The sequence below is a fragment of the Micromys minutus genome (assembly GCF_963924665.1).
Source record: "Micromys minutus genome assembly, chromosome: 29".
Taxonomy (NCBI): Eukaryota; Metazoa; Chordata; class Mammalia; order Rodentia; family Muridae; genus Micromys; species Micromys minutus.
Window position 1 is genome coordinate 25170280 of NC_137964.1, and position 19185 is coordinate 25189464.

Consider the following 19185-nt stretch of genomic DNA (forward strand, 5'->3'; position numbering starts at 1 on the left):
CTCGTACATGCTAGGTAAATGTACTACCACCGAGATACCTACCAGTAAGTTCATTTTGAGACAGGGTCTCACTAAGTTGCCCAGATAGGCCATTCTCCCACACCAGCCTCCTGAGTAGTTGGGATAACAGGCCTGCACCACCCGGTCTGGCCATACGAGTAATTATCCAAATAACTAGAGCCCCCTTGAACTCACTGTCCCCAAAGACAGAGTCTCAAGATGTATCCCAGAATGACCTCAGTGTAGTAGGCTCTGTGTAGCTGAGGTTAACAACAAACTCCTTCCTTATCTTTCTGATTCTGCCTCCTGAACTCTGGGGTTACTGGGAAACACCTGATTTTATGCGGTGTTGGGCATCAAGAACCCAGAGCTTTGTTGAGAGCCAGTTAGCCCAGGCTAGCCAATCAATATCACTTTTAGTAGCTCCTGACTACAGGCCTCCTTATTTTATCCATCCAATCTCCCACCACTGGGCATTAGAATTGTTTCAAAATTTTAAAGAATGTATGTGTATGAGTGCTTTGGATTCATGGATGACTGTGTGCCACATGTGTGTTTAATGTCCTCAGAGGCCAGAAAAGGATGTCAAGGTCCCCTGGGACTGACGTTATAGTCATCTATGAGACATATGGGTGCTGGGAATTGAACCTGGGTCCTCTAGAAAAGCAGCCGGTGCTCTCAACTGCTGAGCCATCTCTCCAGCCCAGTTTTTTTTTTTTTTTCCCCTTCCAGTTTTTGCTACAGTAAAGAGTCCTGAAGTCACTCTCCTTTCCCTGTAGGCCTCATCTTACATGTGTGAGATTTTCTCTGGAAGATACATCCTTTTGATTTTCGTTTTTAAAAGTTGTATTTTTTTTTCTTTTTTTGGTCTGTGTGAGTATTTTGCCAGCATGGATCTCTGTGCACCACACATGCATGCCTGGCGTCTGCAGAAGCAGAAGAGGGCAGCAAATCCCCTGGAACTAGGATTACGGCGTGGCTGTGAGCCACCATGTGGGTGCCAGGGACTGAACCTTGGTCTTCTGGATGTGTAGTCAGTAATCTTAAAATGAGATGTGTTGGGGCTGACAAGATGCTTAGTGACTGAAGGTGCTTGCCGCCAAGACTGACAACCTGGGTTCGATTCTTGGGACCAACATGGTGGGAGATAACAAACTTCGGTAAGCTGTTCTTTGACCTCCACACGTATACCATGCCCCCTCCCACCACACACTTGAGCACACACTCCATGGCATACATACACACACATACATACCATGGCACACACACATACACATACCATGGTACATACACGCACACATACCACGGCATACACACACACACACACACACACACAAATATAAACAACTGAAAAGTCAGGCTAGTCCTGTCTAGACACTCCTATACAGTGCCGTCGCTCCTGAATTAGGGAACTTGGTAATGACTCTGAGATCAAACAGGGCTCCACTTTTCTCCTTGTCCTTGCGGCTGAACGAGGCCACTGGGCGCCATTTGCCCGTTTACTCACTCGCTCAATTAACATTTGCTGAGCGCCTGCTATCGGGGCGCTTGCTGGGGGCACATATGTTCCTACCAGGATTAGCCTTGAATTTATGGAGCTGAGAGGCTGCACGGGTGTTAACTCGAGACAAAGCGTGGATTACACAGTGCTGTGTAAGCAAAACGGAGAGAGGGCTGCAGGGAGCAGGGAGCAAGCATGGCGCATGGGCTATCCCCCGGTCGGAAGGACATCACAGGCAACCTTCTTGGCGTCGGTGATAGAAACCAATGTGCTGGCTCCTGTGATGTTGCACACATTGGCCTCTGTTTACCTAAAGCAGGATGCGGCACATACCTAACATCTATACTGCTCCCTAGAGGGGAGCTGGGGGATTGCAGCCCGGGCTACTAGGGACTCAGAACAAACAACAGGAACACCTGGAAGACCCCCCCTCCCCACCTCTTCAGTTAGCCACTCAAGACTCGTGGGGGCTCGCATACCTTTCTGTAGAAGAAAGGGGGGCTAGGAATCCTTTTCGGGAAGCTTGTATTCTTGTGCATTAACTTTGAACCCAGAGGAGGCTACAGTACTGAAAGAAAACTTCGGGATGGGGTGGGGGGCGGGGGCTGGTTTGTCTCCGCCCCTGAATCGTGTGTGTGTGTGTGTGTGTGTGTGTGTGTGTGTGTGTGTGTGTGTGTGTGTGTGTGTGTGTGTGTGTGTGTGTGCCCAAGCTGGCTAGGCCAACTTCTTGTACAACTTCTTAGGGAAGCAGGGGGAGGGATGGCGGCACAGTTATGTTTTCATGGGAAGTGTTCTGTGAACCTCAGCAGAGCCAGGGTTAGAAATTTAAAAGCCCTGAGGGGAATTTTTTTTTTTTAAATCGCCATAAATCTGACGTGAGAAAATCAGATCAGAAACGTCTTGTGCTTCAGACAGAAACAAGTTCGTGTCTGACAAAGACTGTACACTGGTGTGAGGCACATCTGGGTCACAGGCACTTCAGATAATGTCCCCAAAGGGTAAATGCATTTGCTTGCACAGTACTGTGTGTGTATGTATGTGTGTGTGCGTGCGCGCGAGCTCTTACGCACGCTCGTAAACAGGGTGCTTATAGCCTGGTGAGTCTCAACCTTCTTAATGCTTCGACCCTTTAATACAGTTTCTCATGTTATAGTGACCTCCCCAACCTTAAAAATTATTTTTGTTGCTATTCATAACTGTGATTTTGTTACTGTTATGAATTGAAAGGCAAACAATTTTGAAGATAGAGGTTTGCCAAGGGGTTGAAAACTGCCACTCTAGCCCAAGGACATGTTTTTGTTTCTTTCTTTCTTTCTTTTGTCATTTGGGTTTTTGTGTTTGTAGCCCAGGCTAGCCTAGAACATAGCTGAGGATAACCCTGAAGTTCTGAGGACTGGAGAGACCCTTAGTGTAGCTGGGCTTTGGCTACTTTGTGGGTTCCTTTTTCTTCCACCCTTTTCTACTCATTTTCCTCCCTTTCAGCCCACTAACATGAGATAAGAAGGAAAATAACAATACAGGGAAAAGGAAAGAGATCCCTGAATAGTGTCAAGGGTTAGAAAGGAGGCAAGGAATGTTATCCTTAGACTACATCCTGGTGATTCCGGGAGTAAAGTTCTGTGGGACAAGTTTGATCTTCACTGTAAAGATACCTAATTTCCTCTTCCTGTTGGTTCTTCTTTGAGAGCTGTTTAACAAACCACAACGAACACTCAATCACCAACCAACCAACAATCCTGGATGTCCACAGCATTTTAAATGCTACACAATTGCAAAAACTATTTGCAGCTGGCAAAATTACCGCCCCCCCCCTTAAGAGCACAAGGCAAATCATAGTCAACTGCTGTAGACAATCTGAAGCAGCCTCAAACACACCTGGGGTTAAAACAAAAACATAATATTTCTGTGTTTTGTTTTTTTTTTTTTTTTCAAAGAAACCCATCTTAAGGTTTTACTGCTGTGAACAGACACCATGACCAAGGCAACTCTTATAAGGACAACATTTAACTGGGGCTGGCTTACAGGTTCAGAGATTCAGTCCATTATCATCAAGGTGGGAACATGGCAGCATCCAGACAGGCATGGTGCAGGAGGAGCTGAGAGTTCTACATCTTCATCTGAAGGCTGCTAGGAGAAGATTAGCTTCCAGGTAGCTAGGACTAGGATCTTAAAGCCTACACCAATAGTGACACATCTACGCCAACAAGACCATGCCTACTCCAACAAGGCCACACCTACTCCAACAGGGCCACAACTCCAAATAGTGCTATTCTCTGGGCCAAGCATAGTCAAACCACCACAGAACCAAAACCCCAAAACTGTCACTACAGCTTAGTGTTAGGGTGTCTACTCAGATATGTCAAGCCCTAGGTTCTGGCTCCAGCAAAAAAAAAGAGGTGGGGGGAACTGTATATTTTGGAGCCTGTGATTGTTTAGCAAGAGGCAGGACTATGAAAAGGTGGGCTACATTGCTTTTCAGACACTCATCATGACCCAGGGCTAGTTACCCACAAAGTCTTCACAGAAACCCCAGAAGTGGGCGCCACCATTGTCCTGTGCAGAGCTAGGGAACGGAACCCACATGCTAGAGAGCTCCACCGCTGAGCTGCATTCAGGGTCCAAGCACAACCTCAATTGGGAACTGTTCCACCCTGCCCAAGTCCTCACTGTGAGGGTGGACTGAGCCCGTCTCAGACTCTGGGAAAGGTGGGTGGCTAGGCCTGGCAGCCTGGGCTTCTAGACAGTGATGAGGTTGGCCCCACTGCTACCAGAGGGTAGCTAGTCCTGGAAAAGGAGGTTCATTCCCGTATCTGGGTTGGTGGCCTCCCAGGCACAGGCCGGAGTGAGGACAGTCCACAGTTCAAGGAAACAAGAAAGCAAGCAGGGCCCAGAGAGGAGGTTGCTTCCTGTGCTTGTGTTTCAGCCTCTGGGTTTGGTTGTGCTGCACAATGCCTCTACTTCAGACTTGGGTCCTTTGAACCAAGACCTGGCATGACTTTAGGTACCTGTGACTTACAGTCAAAGAGGATTCCTCACCAATAATCTTGCAGAGTATGTGCTGAGGGCCTCACCCTTTGTGGTGAGTGGCCCCTGGGAAATGTAGCTCAGAGCCAATGTAGGAGGCAGGGGCTTTCTGCAAGGACGTATATCTGAAGGGCCCTGGGTGGATGAGACCCTAGGCTTCCAGGTCTCTGTCCTGCTGGCTGTCCCCCTGGGAATCCCATGTTACCCACCTGACAAGTGTGCAAAGTAATTCTGATACGACAACCAGTTTAAAAGCAAAGTCTAAGGAAATTTCTTCACAAATACAGCTTTAAGAGCAGGGCATAGTGTCATATCCACCTCTGATCCCAGCACTCTGGATGCAGAGGCAGGTGAATCTCTATGAACTTGAAAGCTTGGTCTACGTAACAAGTTCCAGGCCAGAGTTGCACAGGGGAGACCCTACATCAAAAGACCAAAGCCAAAACAAAACAAAAATAAATCTCTAAGAGAGAATTTTAAAAAGGGCTGGAGACATGGCTCAGAGGTTAAGAGCACTGACTACTACTCTTTCAGAGGTCCTGAGTTTAAATCCCAGCATCACATGGTGGCTCACAACCATCTGTAATGGGATCTGATGCCCTGTTCTGGTGTGTCTGAAGACAGCCACAGTGTACTCATACATGTAAAGTAAATAAATATTAAAAAAAAAGAAAGAATTATAAAGAAACAACACCACCACCACCAACAACAAACAAGATAAATTAACTTTGAGTTCCTGGGCTCAGTCTCCAGAATAACATGACAATTTAACACCAGCCCATGGAGTACTTAAGTGCACCGCACACACTCCCGTGGCCGTTTATCCCGGGGCCTTAAAGCTCAAGTTGTACTTGGACTCAGAACCATGGGAACAGAGATGCTCACCCGCTGTGTCTCTACAGCCCAGTGCTCCGGACAAGCCTAGCACTCACCAGATGAGGGAAGAGTCGGTGAGGCCCGTTGCTTGTAAGCACAGCACTAAGGAACTTTGATCACCAAGCCCAGGAAACGTTGGAAACTTAAAATGTTAAGGCTATTCGCTATTCACTGTCCACATAAATACACTGTCACTAAATCCATATGTTTAAACGCTGATATGTTGTATGTGTACACACTTAAACCATATAATACCAATTCTTTGTTAAACAAAAAAAACCCCACTAAGACTATATTACATATAAACAATAGAATGAAATTTACTGAAATATTACGTAATTCTCTCTAATAACTTCTATTTTTGTTGTTTTGGTTTTTTGAGACATGACAGGCTAGCTTCAAACTTGCTACATAGCTGAGAACAGCTTTGAACTTCTGAAGCTCCTGCCTCCACCTTCCAAGAGCTGGAATTACAGGTGAAGAGGTATTCTTGGTATTAACAATTACAAAACCAAACCTCAGCCACCTCTGAAAAATGCTGAAAGTATGCTGCGTTCTGCATCGGCAAACACTCAGCTAAGGTTTCATTCTTATGGAGAAATAAACATGCCTACCTCACTCGTGTGCAAATTTGATTTTGTCTTTAATGAATAGTACAAATGTATGGGAAACAAAAAAATTCTTTTACGTTAGGCTTCTTCATAGTTTATTAACAGCAAATGTTTGATTTGTGTGCCTATTTTATATTACCAATACACCCAGGATTGTGTAAAAATTACTTGGGAGAAAGAAGAGGTTGCAGGCCGGGTATGGTGGTGCACACCTTGAGTCCCAGCACTCTGGAGGCAGAGACAGGTAGATCTCTGTGAGTTCGAGGCCAGCCTGGTCTATGGTGCAAGTTTAAGTACAGCCAGGGCAACAGAGAGATCATGGTTCCCTGTCAGTATCTGCACATACCCACACTGGCCAAAGAGGCCAGGTAGCAAAGGTTTGGGAGGCCCTGGGCACCACCACACATGCTCAAGAAATCTGGGAACTTGATACATCTTTACCTCCAGTCAAGAGCTCAACTCAAGAGCTCATCGGAAGTTCCCGGAATCTTCTTTCTCATCTATTTACTTCAGAAAAGTGGCCTCTTTCCAGGCTGGCTACAGAGGCTCACAGAGGCACTTGTTATAAATACCCCATCCCAGTGCTGATCTTGTTTGCGCTCTACCCACCTTCTCCTCCGATGGGTAAAAACCAATTGCTCTCATGACAAAAGGAAGCTCCGACAGGCAAATGTGTTCCGACACCTGCCTGGTCTCCATTGTATCGATACCTTGGCTGCGGATCTGAGAGTAGTAAAAATAGTCCTCCAGCTCCTGTGTCAGAGGAAACAGAAACAGCACACAGTCCATCTGAAGTCAGATACATCCATGATGAGATTTTTTTTCTTTCTAGAAAGGTCATTCTAAGCTCAGTGTGAGGTGTGTGTGGGGGGTGCTTTGTAGAGGGTCAGTCCCCAGTGTTTGCTCTGTGGCCTTGACTAGAAGCCCCCAGGAAGTGTTCACTCTGATGACAATTACCCTGTAGAATTTTCCTTCCCTGCCACCAGACACCAGGCCATAGAACGGGGTCAGGTCTTCGCCCCCGAGAGAAACGGCCGCCTCCAGGGCACTGGAACAATGGAAAACATCACCATTAGGGTGTACTCAAGCATGGTCCCAGAGCCGCACAGATGGTGGCCTCTGAAGGGCGCCCTCAGCATCTGTACAATCGGGGTCTCTGCAACTTGCCGAGCAAAGTCCCTCGGCGACAACGCCTACGGCAGAAAATTCGATTTCACATGTGAGGCACAGCCGTGCAGGGCCCCCGCCTTAATTATGGTGATGGTCTCATTCTTCTGACACGGCGGGAGCCTGGCAATTTGTCTGTAATCTTTGGGGACCACATCTTCTCCTGGGGGCTGCCTGAGACCTCAACCCTCTTAAGCTGAGCAGGGCCGACCAATGCCAAAAGGATGGGGATCTGTGCAGGTGAACTGGCGGCACTAATTGCTTCCAGAAAAGCCCCGGGGGATCACAGGGACCCATGCCAAGCGGATAAAAATAACCCTCTGCTCTCTAACACAGGGTCAGGTTTTCCAAAAATAGGCTCTTTGAATGAGAAGAAAACCTACTTTTGCATGAGACCGACCAACTGTTCTTTACACAGAAGGCAAATAATCTAAAATCACTGTTTAACAAAAAAAAAGAAGAAGAAGAAGAAGAAGAAGAAGAAGACCCACGGTGGAGAAGTGAAGTATTCAGGGCTACTGGAATCACAGGGACCTGCACATGAGGCCTGACTCTTCCTGCCTGCAAGCTGTGTGACCGTGAGAAATGCCCACCTTGGCTCAGTTTCCAAATCTGCTAAATGGGTAGGGTGGTCACACATGGTTATCATAAGAATTAAATGCGTGAGCACACGCTGGGGATTTGCCACAGGCCTTTTCTTTTTCTTGGGAATCCTTTCCTTCCTTGAGCCATCAGGAGAGCCCTTGGAAGTTTAGTGACCTGTACGTGGGGTAGGAATAATGCTTGTCTCCCAGGGTGGCTGTGAAAACACCCAGGCCAGGGCCAAGCCCAGGGGCGCATCTCTGTCCACACCAAAGGCTGAGAAACCCTCACATGTCCCTTCCCCTCTCAGCAGAGCCACTAAATGTCCTCTGCCTGGTTAGTGGTTCCAGGGGAAATCCTGATGCCTTTCTTTTCCACATGAGCCTGAGGTTATCTCCTGCAGGGCGGGGTCTTCACCCTACTTCTTATCTCTGACAGGAAGCTTGGGTGATCAGCTAGCCCATCCTTCTCCGTGGCCTCTAAAAAGACACTTCTGGATGTGCTGTCCTAGAGCAGGGTATTAGGGACCAGAAGTGACATGGGAACCTGTCACCAACAAGAACCCCCAAGGGAAGGCTGCAAAATGCACTTGCCCACCCCCCAGGACAGCCACCACTTCCTGGGGTCTATTCTCTGGGATGACTTCTATCTTTTGTCAAGTTGATACAAAAGTAGCCAGCACACCTGTCTATGTGGTATTAGAAATGGAACCCGGAGCTCAGTGCATGCTAGGCCAACGCTCTACCATACTGAGATGGAGCCTGGCCCCGGTAGCGGACTGTATTGTTTACTTATTTGGTGTTTTTACATTACTTCCCGTTTAGTGAAACGCTGAACATATTAAGTCACCAGAAGCAGCAATAAAGCGCTAATTAGTTCATAATGATCCTTTGTCCCCACAACAGATTAAATTGAAATTCTCAGAAGCCTGGATTCTGGCCAAGCATAGGGAAGCTACTGGAAACCCTGACCAGATCCCTCACTGACTGAGGACAAGAGTGGAGGTGGAGGGGCTTCACCTCCCCCCCCCCCGCCCCGCAGTGTGCCACTGGCCCCGAGGATTGCAGGTGGCAAGTGGGTGACACATGGAGGAATTCATGGTGGCAGGGAGGGGGGAGGAGGAAGCTGGGGAAATGCTTCTGGGGGGAGAGCTAGCTAGCTCACTTCCAGTGTCCAAGCCCCCCTCCCCCCGGTTCCGTGTATCAGTTCACTAAGGGTAGCAGAGGCAAAAGGCAGAGTTGCCATTGCAATTTGAAGCCATCTTGGCACCAAAACAGATTTTGCCTGCTATTTTCACTCAAGTTTAGAGTAAGAAGAAAAGTGTTAGCATCTGCCATGAAGGGGAAGATCTAAGTTTGGCAGATGGCGGGGCGGGCGTTACTGGGATGTGAATCAGGCTGTTATCTGGGGGAGGAGCCTCCAAGGAGTTTCTGTCCCCCCCCTCCCCAAAAGCTCAAGTGGACAGTATCATCAGAAACACAAGCTTGCTGCCTACTCGTCTGTTCTTCCGTGGCTCTGGTCACCTCGTTTGGGAGGATGACAGGGTGAGCTTGAGTCCCTGTCCCATCTCAGAGACAAGTCCCTTTCAGAAAGAAAGGACAGGAAGGAGGCTCCAATTGACAGAGCTTTTAGTTCTGGGTTGGTCACTCACTGAATTCACTTGCCTGACCTGTATAGGCCCCTGGAAAAGTTGTTACATCCCCACCCCCATGCCCCCAGTTCACAGACAGAATCTAATGGTGAGAAATATTAAGATTCTAGAGCAGAGACTCCAAGCTCTATTGAAACCCTTATCTCTTTGACAGTAAAGTCCCTAATATTCTTTGATGTATACAAGTCTAGAATGTTCCAGCCTTACTTTAGGCAGAACAGGTCAGGGAAGGGCAGAGGAGCCAAAGGCAACAGATTCTTAGTCATTGTGACTGTTCTTGTAATGGCCACTTTGGGGACTTGGTCTTTGTCTCTCTGGCCAGGACTAGTGTGTGCAGATACTGAGAAACACTTCCGGGAGCCAGGAGGAGTCGGGAGCACTCTCACCCATCAGGAAATTTAGAGCGTGGCCCAGGAAACTGCACGGCAGCCTTTGATCTGCACATTGTCACCAGGAAGCATCCAGAGAGCCAGTTACTGTTTTGTCCTAGCAGGACACAGGGCATGTAGTAGGCACGCTGAAACTGTCCCTTGTAATCAAATGTAAAGATGGGGTCTAAGGGGGTGGAGCAACGGCGCTGAGAAGCACGTGGGTGGCTCACAACTACATTAACTCCAGCTCCAGGGGATCTAGCGCCCTCTTCTGGTCATCTCAGGTACCCATCTGCATATGTACATATTAATATGCGCATGCGTGCGCGCGTGTGTGTACACACACACACACACACACACACACACACGTCTACATTTCCTTACGAGGCCAGGGTATGTCCCTTCACTTACTCTAAGTTAATCTTCCACTGCACCACTGAGCGATCTTGGCCTCCCGCTGTGAAGGCAAAGCTGCCATCATAGGAAAGGGCCATTCCAGCCACCCCGTTTGGGTGGCAAACGACAGCACATGTTTTATGTGGGTTGCCATCAACTGGTAAGATCTGGAGTCCAACCTGGAAAGGCAAGTGTAAGTAGATAATCAGGCTTGACCACCCATGTCTCAACCTCGCCTGGCATAGGTGCACACTCAGACGTCTGGGACCATCTGTCAGGGTCAGCTTTAACATGCAACTCGGTGCAACCGGTTTGTACATTTTCCATGCAAATTAGATTTCTCCAGGCCAGTAAAAAGAAAGGAAAGCATCCCCTGGAGGGCCATGAATTTTCTCTGAGAAGCTTTGAGATCTCAGCTCAGAAATATCTCCTAGGGGCCTGTGAGATGGCTCAGTGGGTTAAAGACACTTGCCGCCACCACGCCCGACTGGGTTCCACCCCCGGGGCTCATGTGGTAGAAGGAGAGAACTGACTCCTCAAAGTTGTCCTTTGGCTTCCACGTGCACGTTGGAGCACGATGGCCAATGACCCACACGGAGCTGACTCTGTGCGGCAGAAGAAATAAAGACCCATGGGTCTTACTGTCCGCTCTATTATTAAATGTATTTATCAGGGACGGACCATTGGCACCACTGCGGTGCACGTTTGGAAGTCAAAGGAACGGCTTTCCCAAGTCAGTCTTTCCTCTTACTGGGTCCCAGGGTTCCAACTCTGCTCGCCGGACTAGGTAAAAGCTCCTTTACTGGTTGAGCGAGCTCACCGACCCTGGGTCTCCTGCTCTTTAGACTCAGTGCACAGTCGTCTTGCAGGGACGGAGGGAGGGAGGGCTGCTACCTTGTCCTTGTTAATGAACACCAAGTAGCGCTTCTGCAGATCTAGCGTGGATTTTACTGGAAGCACCTGCGCATGCTCAATAGGCGACCCATACGCTGGTCCGAGGAGGGTCTTCCTGTACGGAGGGGGAAAGAGAGCATAAATTCCTTTAACTTCAGTGTACATTTTAAGACTGGAATTGACATTGTCATGCTCTTTGCTGTTGGTTGGGGGTTTGCTATGAGGCCCAGGCTGGCCTGGAACTCTCAATCCCCCTTGCCTCAGACTCCTGGGTGCAGGCAGCCACGCTGGACTCCTAATGTATTTGTGAGTCTCAAGTTTCTGTCTCGTCACTCAGCTAATCCCGTCCCACGAGCCTGTCATTCTGCCAGCGGCTGCTGTAAACACGGGGCATCCCAACGGTAATGCTCTAGGGAACTCCGGGGGACACCCTGATTGTGAAGAGTGTAGCTTTGTGCCGACTTTCTCTCTCTATGTTATGCCCTAAGGAGCAATCTATGAACAACAGACAAAACAGAACAACAAAAAAACAAAAAACAAACAAACAAAAAACAGGAAAATGCCTGCAAGGTAACAGCATGCCTTGGGTGGGATGTGAGCAAAGACAAGATTCCTCAATGCCGGGCCATCGGACTGGAATGAGACCCCATCCTCTGTGGCAGACATCCCTAAGTATAGGTCTGCGTGACATGCTTGTCGCCAGAAGCTTCAGAGCATCGGGTGATAATGATGCTGGTTGGGCCTCTTTGACTCTAGAATTTCTTATTATGCCTTTGTATTCATGTGTAGGGGTGTGCACAGGGGGAGGTCAGGTGATATGTTATGGGAGGTGATCCTCTCCTTCCATCATGTAGGATGTCCTACATCTCACTGGCTCCACCTTTTAATTTAATTTAATTTAATTAATTTATTTTTTTAAGGATCTTGGTGTTTTACCTAAGCTGGCCTCAAACTCCTAAGCTAGCTTGAACGGCAGGAGCATGCCATTGTATCCAGCTTAGCTTGCTCCAATTAGAGTTGTTCTACCAAAGCGCTAAGGTGAGGTCCCTCGGTTCAGTGTCAGTACCGGATCTTGCCACACCAGCCTCGGGAGATACGTCCCATGCCAGGCGTGAGGTAAGACGTCAGGATGCAGAAATGTGCAAGCTGTGGGGCCTGTGACTAAGGCCACAGACTGGCAGGGACAGCAGACAGATGTGAGGTGTCACGGAGTCCCAGGGTCTGGAGCGAAGGATTCCTAAAAGTGTGGTCAGCTGTCAGAGGCAGAGAGAACGGCATTGGACAGCAAGAGAACTGGGTGTCAGGAAGAGACGGGCGAGAGCCAGGGGTACGGGGAGGGGGTGGACACGGAGTGGGGGCTACAGATCTAAGGAGAATAAACAACAGTCCTGGGAGAGGTGGGACAAGGTGAGCTTTTCTCTTCTGGGCTGTGGGAGGCTCAGCGCTTTGAAATACTACAGCGCCCACCAGGTACACGGTGTATCAGCTGATGCCTTTTCCTGAGGCCCTTCCACATGCTGGCACGTGGGCAGAGGCAGGGGAACAAGGCTCTTAGCACTGAGACAGGGTATAAACAGACAGGGATCCTTGTCCCCGGTTAGGGACATTGTGGTGGGGCCGGGGACTGTGGAAATAGCCTTAGAGTCACTACTATGACCCAGAAATGCCAACCCCAGAGCCGTTCAGGAAATTATACGTGCACGTGTCTCCATCAAACCCTACACCCTAATGCTCACACCCCTAACAAAATGGACACAGCGCAAATGTCTGTCACTATCAGCAGCTGGACAGGTGGACGGGGTAGGGCCAACCCTCAGCCGTAACGAGCACTAGGTCATGTCACAAAGTGGATGAGTCTCACCTGCAGGTCAGGCGAGGGAAGCCAGACACGAGAGGTCACAAGCTGTATGACTCCGTCCCCAGGAACGTGAGGTTGTGTTCACACGTGCAGACAAGACACGTTGTGGACAGGAGCGGGCCAGTGACTTCCGGGGACACGGAGTGGCAGGGCTGGGGAGCGTCTACGGAGTTTGGTTTTTGTTTCTTGCTTTTTGATGTGGATTCACTATGGAGCTGAGGATAGCAATGGCCCTAAATGATCCGGCCTCCCGTCTTTACCTCTCAAGTGCAGGCACTAGAGACACGTGTGTCTGGGTAATGAGGTGGTAGGGATTGAACCCAGGACTTTGTACATGGCAGACAAGCATTCTACAAACCGAGCCGAATCTCCAGCCCTTTTGGGGGTGATGGACGCTTCCTGAACTGCACAGTTTAGTGAACACAGGAAAAAAAAAATTGTTCCAAATGGTTCTTGGCACATCATATGTAGCTGTCAGCCAGTGAGAGTCAACCTGTCTACCAATTTTACAAAGTTCCGATCTCTCCGTTCTAACCAAAAGCCACTTTATATTCATTGTAAAATATAACATCCACATTCTGTGCCCCGTCCCAAGAAAGGCACGGGCAAACTGGTACGTATGAAAGTTTACATGCATGTGGGTTCATATGAAGAGAGAATTAAACTTCATACTTGTTTGGCAATTTGCGTCATCTCTTACTATATCTTGGGGATGTCGCCACATTACTGCATACACAGCCTCCTCATTGGTTTCTTCCCTCACTGCCCCCGTGCTAAAAGCGCCATTGTGTTCCAGTGTAGTGAAAAGACATCACTTAACCAATGCCCTGTTAACAGACATCTTGGATTGCTTCCATTTCAAAACCTATTTCCAAACAAGAGAACCTTTTACTTAAGTCTCGACAGAAGTGCACAGCATTTCCACAGGCTTCATCTCCTGGAAGTCGAAGGATAGAATGTAACAGGGTGGCAGATTGCTTTCCTCAAAGGTGACGCTAGTCTACACCCACAACAGTGGTTGGGCGAGTGAGCCAGCCTGCTTCCTCACACCCTGGCACCATTACCAGTTTTGTCTTTACTAATCCCATTTGTAAAAACGAATGTCTTGCTTTCATCTGCATCACGGAGCGGGGCTGCTGAGCACCTGCTCCTGTGGTCACTGGCCTTCCTCTGTGGCCGTGGGACGTTGCCTTACTATATTCTTTCAAACGTTCTAAAATGCACTTTAGGATTCTTTTGGATTCGTCTCGAGAGGGCAACTCCCCCTCCCCCCAGAAGAGATGCTGTAAGAAAGGAGCTCTTGTTTTGGAAGGAGAAGAATGTTCTGGAGCTACAGGAAGAGGTGGCGGTTACACAGCGCTATATACACCCTTCATTTAAATGCTTTATGAACTTGACTTCTAACCTTGCTAAGTTATTTTCTATACCTGCGTTTAGGCAAGAAGCTGAGAAGTTACTTGAAGTGGAAACTTGAGGGTTCTTTGCAAAGTCAGTTGGGTGGCATTTGCTGGGCAAACACGTGAAGAAATGTTTAGTTAAAGCGGACGCAGGTGCGAAAGGCTAAGGCAGCCCCGTGAAGGAATGTTTCGCTGAAGCAGACACAGGAGAGAAGATGTTCTGCTAAAGCAATCGTGAGAAAGGTAACATAATGAAGGATTCTTTGCTAACAGCACTCATGTATTGGTCCGCCTTACATTTCGTAGTTGAGTTGCATTTGTCGGGGCTCCATAGAAAGAAATGCACCAAAAAAGTCTGGTGATGTGCTGCAGTTTCTTGCCACTTCTGTGCACTTGGGCTGATGGGAGGCACGTGCTGAGGACCTGTGGTGTTTGGAGAGTATACATAGGACTCCAGGGAGTGACAGACACAGAGCTAGGCTGGGACAGCTAGCTGTGCAACGCTTGTGGGTCTCGAATCTTCACTGATCTTCACTTCCCTGAGAGAGGCACAGCTGAGAACTTCTGGTGTCCCTCCAGGTCCCTCCTGATGACTTGAGCCCAGGCTGAGGCCCGGCTGTCTCTGTTCGGTCATGTCACAGCTGTTGCTAAGTTATTCTACTGGACTGTGGTGTATCTGTGAGGTGTTTGTAAGTGGATCGCGCTGACCTGTGAACTGAACTGTGGACTTCCAGACAACACAGACGGGAGAGGCTCCAAAGAACCTTTCTAAACAGGTCCACTTCCCCCAAATCTTTCTTTTCTACTACCTCTGATGGGTGGTGGGCTGCAAGGGAGGTTAAAGCATTTCAGAAACATAATTAAAAATGGAATTAGAAAAAACTGAAATTATAAGTGATTGTATCCTTTTTTTGTTGTTTTTTGTTATTGTCTGTGATGGTGGGTGTTGCAGTGGGCAGCGCATACATGCCGTGGCGTGTGTGTAGAGGCCAATCAGGGGCCAGTTCTCTAGGATCAGGCTCCTGCAGCAAGCACTTTACCCGAGGAGCCATTTCTTCTTGCCAAGTACACTTTCTTTTTAATAGTTTTATTTTATTTAACTGACTTATATATTTTTATTTTATGTGCATTGGTGTTTAGCCTACATGTGTGTCTGTGTCAGATCCCCTGGAACTGGAGTTACAGTTGTGAGCTGCCATACGGGCACTGAGATTTGAACTCAGGGCCTCTGGAAGAGCAGTCAGTGCTCTAACCACTGAGCCATCTCTCCAGCCCTGTATACTATTCTCTTAAAAGATGCTTTGAGCCAACTTCAGATGCCAATAGACAGAAATATGAACACAAGCACACAGTACACACACACACACACATACACACACACACACACACACACACACACACACACGTGCACGAACACAGGCCTCAACACAGCCACAGCCTCTGTATGTCTTTGCTGGTTAATAACTGAGACACTGCTGTGCCCGCCTCTCCTACCCTGTGAATTCAGTTCCGAGGGACTGAAGGGGCATTTCTGTGCATGTTCTTTGCTCAGAAGTGTGTGTTCATTGAAGAGGGAGAATGAAGAGCCTCCCGAAGCTCTAAGCGCTCTCTGGAATTTTAAACATTGTGCCAGATTCTGCTTCCTGTCAAGAATTGAGGATGCTGTCATTTTTCCTCCTCTGTGGGAGGAGGAAGATGGTTCATGTTTGGATTCCCAACCCTGAGAGATTGAGGCAGGAGGCTTGCTGTAAGTTTAAAGCCAGCCTATACTACAAAATGGAACAATGTCTCCAAAAAACCAAACAAACAAATGAAACCCCAGAAAACCAAACCAAACAGGAAGAGAGCCTGGGGGGTTGGTCATTGCAGGAGGCCTCTGTGGGAGGGAAGGTGAACCTCCCATGTAGAGCCTCTCAGGTGGCCTGGATGTGGTCTGCAACCTGTCTTCTCTTTCCATCCAGTCTCCTGCCTCATGGCTTTAACTTCCTCTGCCCTTGACCCCAGCTTGGCCTCTACATGTGCTCAAGAGTCTAATTCAGGTGCTTCTGTGTGCAGTAGGATCTCAAACCTGCCTTGTCTAGCTTTGGATTTGACTGGCCTCCAATCAATCGCTCCTTCCCCGCCCCCTTCTCACTCAAGGGCCATTCCGTTTTTCTGGCTTCTCCCGCCTCAGCCTTCAAGGTCTGTAGGAAAGCCCACTCTGTCTCTCCCATGTTTGCTCTTGGCCAATTCTGCTGCCTCATTCCCAGATGCACCCGAGTCTGACCCCATTCTCTGCCACCTTCGGGCCACCATCATCTCCACAGTCTCCTACCCTTGCCTTACCCCTCTGCGCCCCACAGCCCAGCCCTGGGATAGAAAGGAGAGCTCAGGAGCCCTGTGGGTTTCCCTCTCCATCCCACCCCCACCCTCCCCACTTACCCTTCCTCAGTCCCACTACAACCAAGTCACTTTCTCAGAACTTCTCAGACCCCAAAATGCCTTGTTCTCTCAGGTCCTGACTTCAGGCTTTCGTCCCCAAGTGTCCCATGTCTAGATTTACTCCTCCATCCCCCCACCTGCCCCGTACTCTTTGAAGGCAGCAGTCCCTCTTCCCTCAGGAACAAGCTGTCTTTCCAGTCACAGCCTTGTCACACCCCCCCCCCAGTCATACTCATTAGAATGTTGACCCCCGTCACTTAAAACATCTGTCCCATGAGGGAGCTTTGTTTGGACCGACTTTCACGACCTGGACATTTCCTGGCCCAGGAAAGGAAGGAAGGAATGAATGAATGAATGAATGAATGTAGTCAGCTGGACTTAAAACTCCTTTGAGAAGCAGCATAAAAAGAATCAGGATGGAGTGATGGCTCAATGGTTAAGAGCACTGACTGCTCTTCCAGAGGTCCTGAGTTCAATTCCCAGCAACCACATGGTGGCTCACAACCATCTCTTATGGGATCTGATGCCCTCTTCTAGTGTGTCTGAGAACAGCTACAGTGTATTCACAAAAGAATAAATAAATCTTTTAAAAGAAGCAGACAAACTACTCCTTTCTTAAAAAACAAAACCAGAATCAGACATGCTTGCTGGGTGTGGGGGGCACACACCTGTAATCCTAGGTCTCAGGGACACACAGAGACCAGAATTACAGAGTGAGACCCTCACTCAAAATAATATCAAAACAACGACAAAAATCTAACAATTGGGGTGTTTTGTTAAAAATAGTTGGTTTTGGTTTCTCTTTGGTATGGGAAAGGACAGCTGGCTTTGGAGGATCAGTGACACAGACTCAGGGCACCAAGTCCGGGCCCCTTCCCTCTCTGGCCCAAGGACCCCAGGTCCACACCCTGCTGCAGGCCTGACCTGGTGGTCTGCGCCTCAGTTTCTTACTCTGAGAAAGGAAAGCTTTCAGCAGCCAGGGACCGAGAAATGGGCGTGGCCAGCGCCTTGGCGGGTGCCCGGATGCTCACCTGCACATCTTCGTGGTGGCATTGAAGAGCTTCACTTTGTAGCCGCTGTTGGAAATGAGCAGGAAGAGCTCCTTGGTGAGAGGCGGGTACCAGATCATGCAGGTGGGGTAGTTGCCCTGGTCGGTTCGGTGAATGTCCAGGACATCCAGGTGGTCCTTGTAGCTCTTGACAAGATTGTACTCGATCTGCCGAGAAGCACAGGCACACACGGGGAGCCGGCTAGAGGACAAGCTTGGCTGAGAAGCTTCGAGCCCTGGGTGTGTCAACCTCAATGCCCTTTAAGGGAAGTCTTCGGACGCCACCTTCACTAAGCACTCACAGTAACCAGGACAGTGGGCTCAGCACCCTAAACCATCATGCCCAGGGACCCCAAGTCAATACTGTGCTGTCTCTCATGGGCATACAGACTCATAAGCAGGTGTCACAGATTCAGAGTAGCCCTCCTGAGGACAGACGGACAAGGTATGGTGGAGGGAAAACTTAAGTCTCAGTCCAACCAACCCAAACCTGAACTCTGACCATTAACTTCTGCTGTGCCCCTTTCTGTTGTCTTAGGAACAAATTTAACCAAAATCTCAGCACTTGATGGTTCCAGATTAGCAGCCTGCTCAAGCTGGCCTGTTGGTACAGAGGGAATAAAATGAAGAAGGCACAGGCATGGAAAAAAGAGTGGGGGGGGGGCAAGTGTGCACAATGAGTGGTTGCATCTTATTTCCTTAGTTTAATGAGATCACCTACTCACCTACTGCCCTACTGCTCTGCTTAGCTTTTGTCAACTTGACACAAAATAGTCTCACCTGGGGAGAGGGAAACTCTGTGAGGAATTGCCTCCACTGGATTGGCCTGAGGCCATGTTGTGGGCAAGCAGGCCTGGGCTGTATGAGAGAGTGTAGCCAAGCGTTCATGGAAATCAAGCTACTTCATGCCCAGTTCCTGCCTCCAGGTTCCTGTCCTGAGTTCCTGCCTCCAGGTTCCTGTCCCGAGTTCCTGCCTCCAGGTTCCTGTCCTGAGTTCCTGCCTCCAGGTTCCTGTCCTGAGTTTCTGCTTCGGTTTCTCTTAGTGACGGACTGTGAGCTCTAAGCCAAGTAAACTCTTTTCTCCTCAAGTTGTTTTTGGTCAGTGTTTTATCACAGGGGTGGAAAGCAAAGCAGGACACCTAGCTGTGCCCCCTCTCCCCTCCCCCTTCACCCCACTACCTTCCTGCTGTGTTCCCATACAAGGTCAGAGCCTCATTCTGACTCTGATGAGGTATTAGTGTCAGCTCTCCCCATGCCCTGGGAAGTGAAGACAGCTGTGGGGGACATACCTGTCCTTCCGCCCGCCTGTCAGAAACCTACGCTCCCAGACTGGGTCACATGAGGTATCACCTCAGAGATCCCTTTATAGAGGAACCTGTAAGACTTCA

General features: G+C 48.9%; 1 protein-coding gene across 1 annotated transcript in view; it reads right to left on the reverse strand.

Moving 5' to 3' along the window:
* The window catches only part of CFAP251 (cilia and flagella associated protein 251), a gene marked incomplete at both ends in the record, with an annotated part of 68083 nt that overhangs the window by 14912 nt on the left and 33986 nt on the right, over positions 1-19185 (reverse strand). The window contains 5 exons of the mRNA XM_080941324.1: positions 6622-6765; positions 6970-7060; positions 10195-10358; positions 11074-11188; positions 17781-17965. Coding sequence (XP_080797450.1) covers positions 6622-6765; positions 6970-7060; positions 10195-10358; positions 11074-11188; positions 17781-17965 — 699 coding nt within the window. The remainder of the gene's footprint in view (positions 1-6621; positions 6766-6969; positions 7061-10194; positions 10359-11073; positions 11189-17780; positions 17966-19185) is intronic.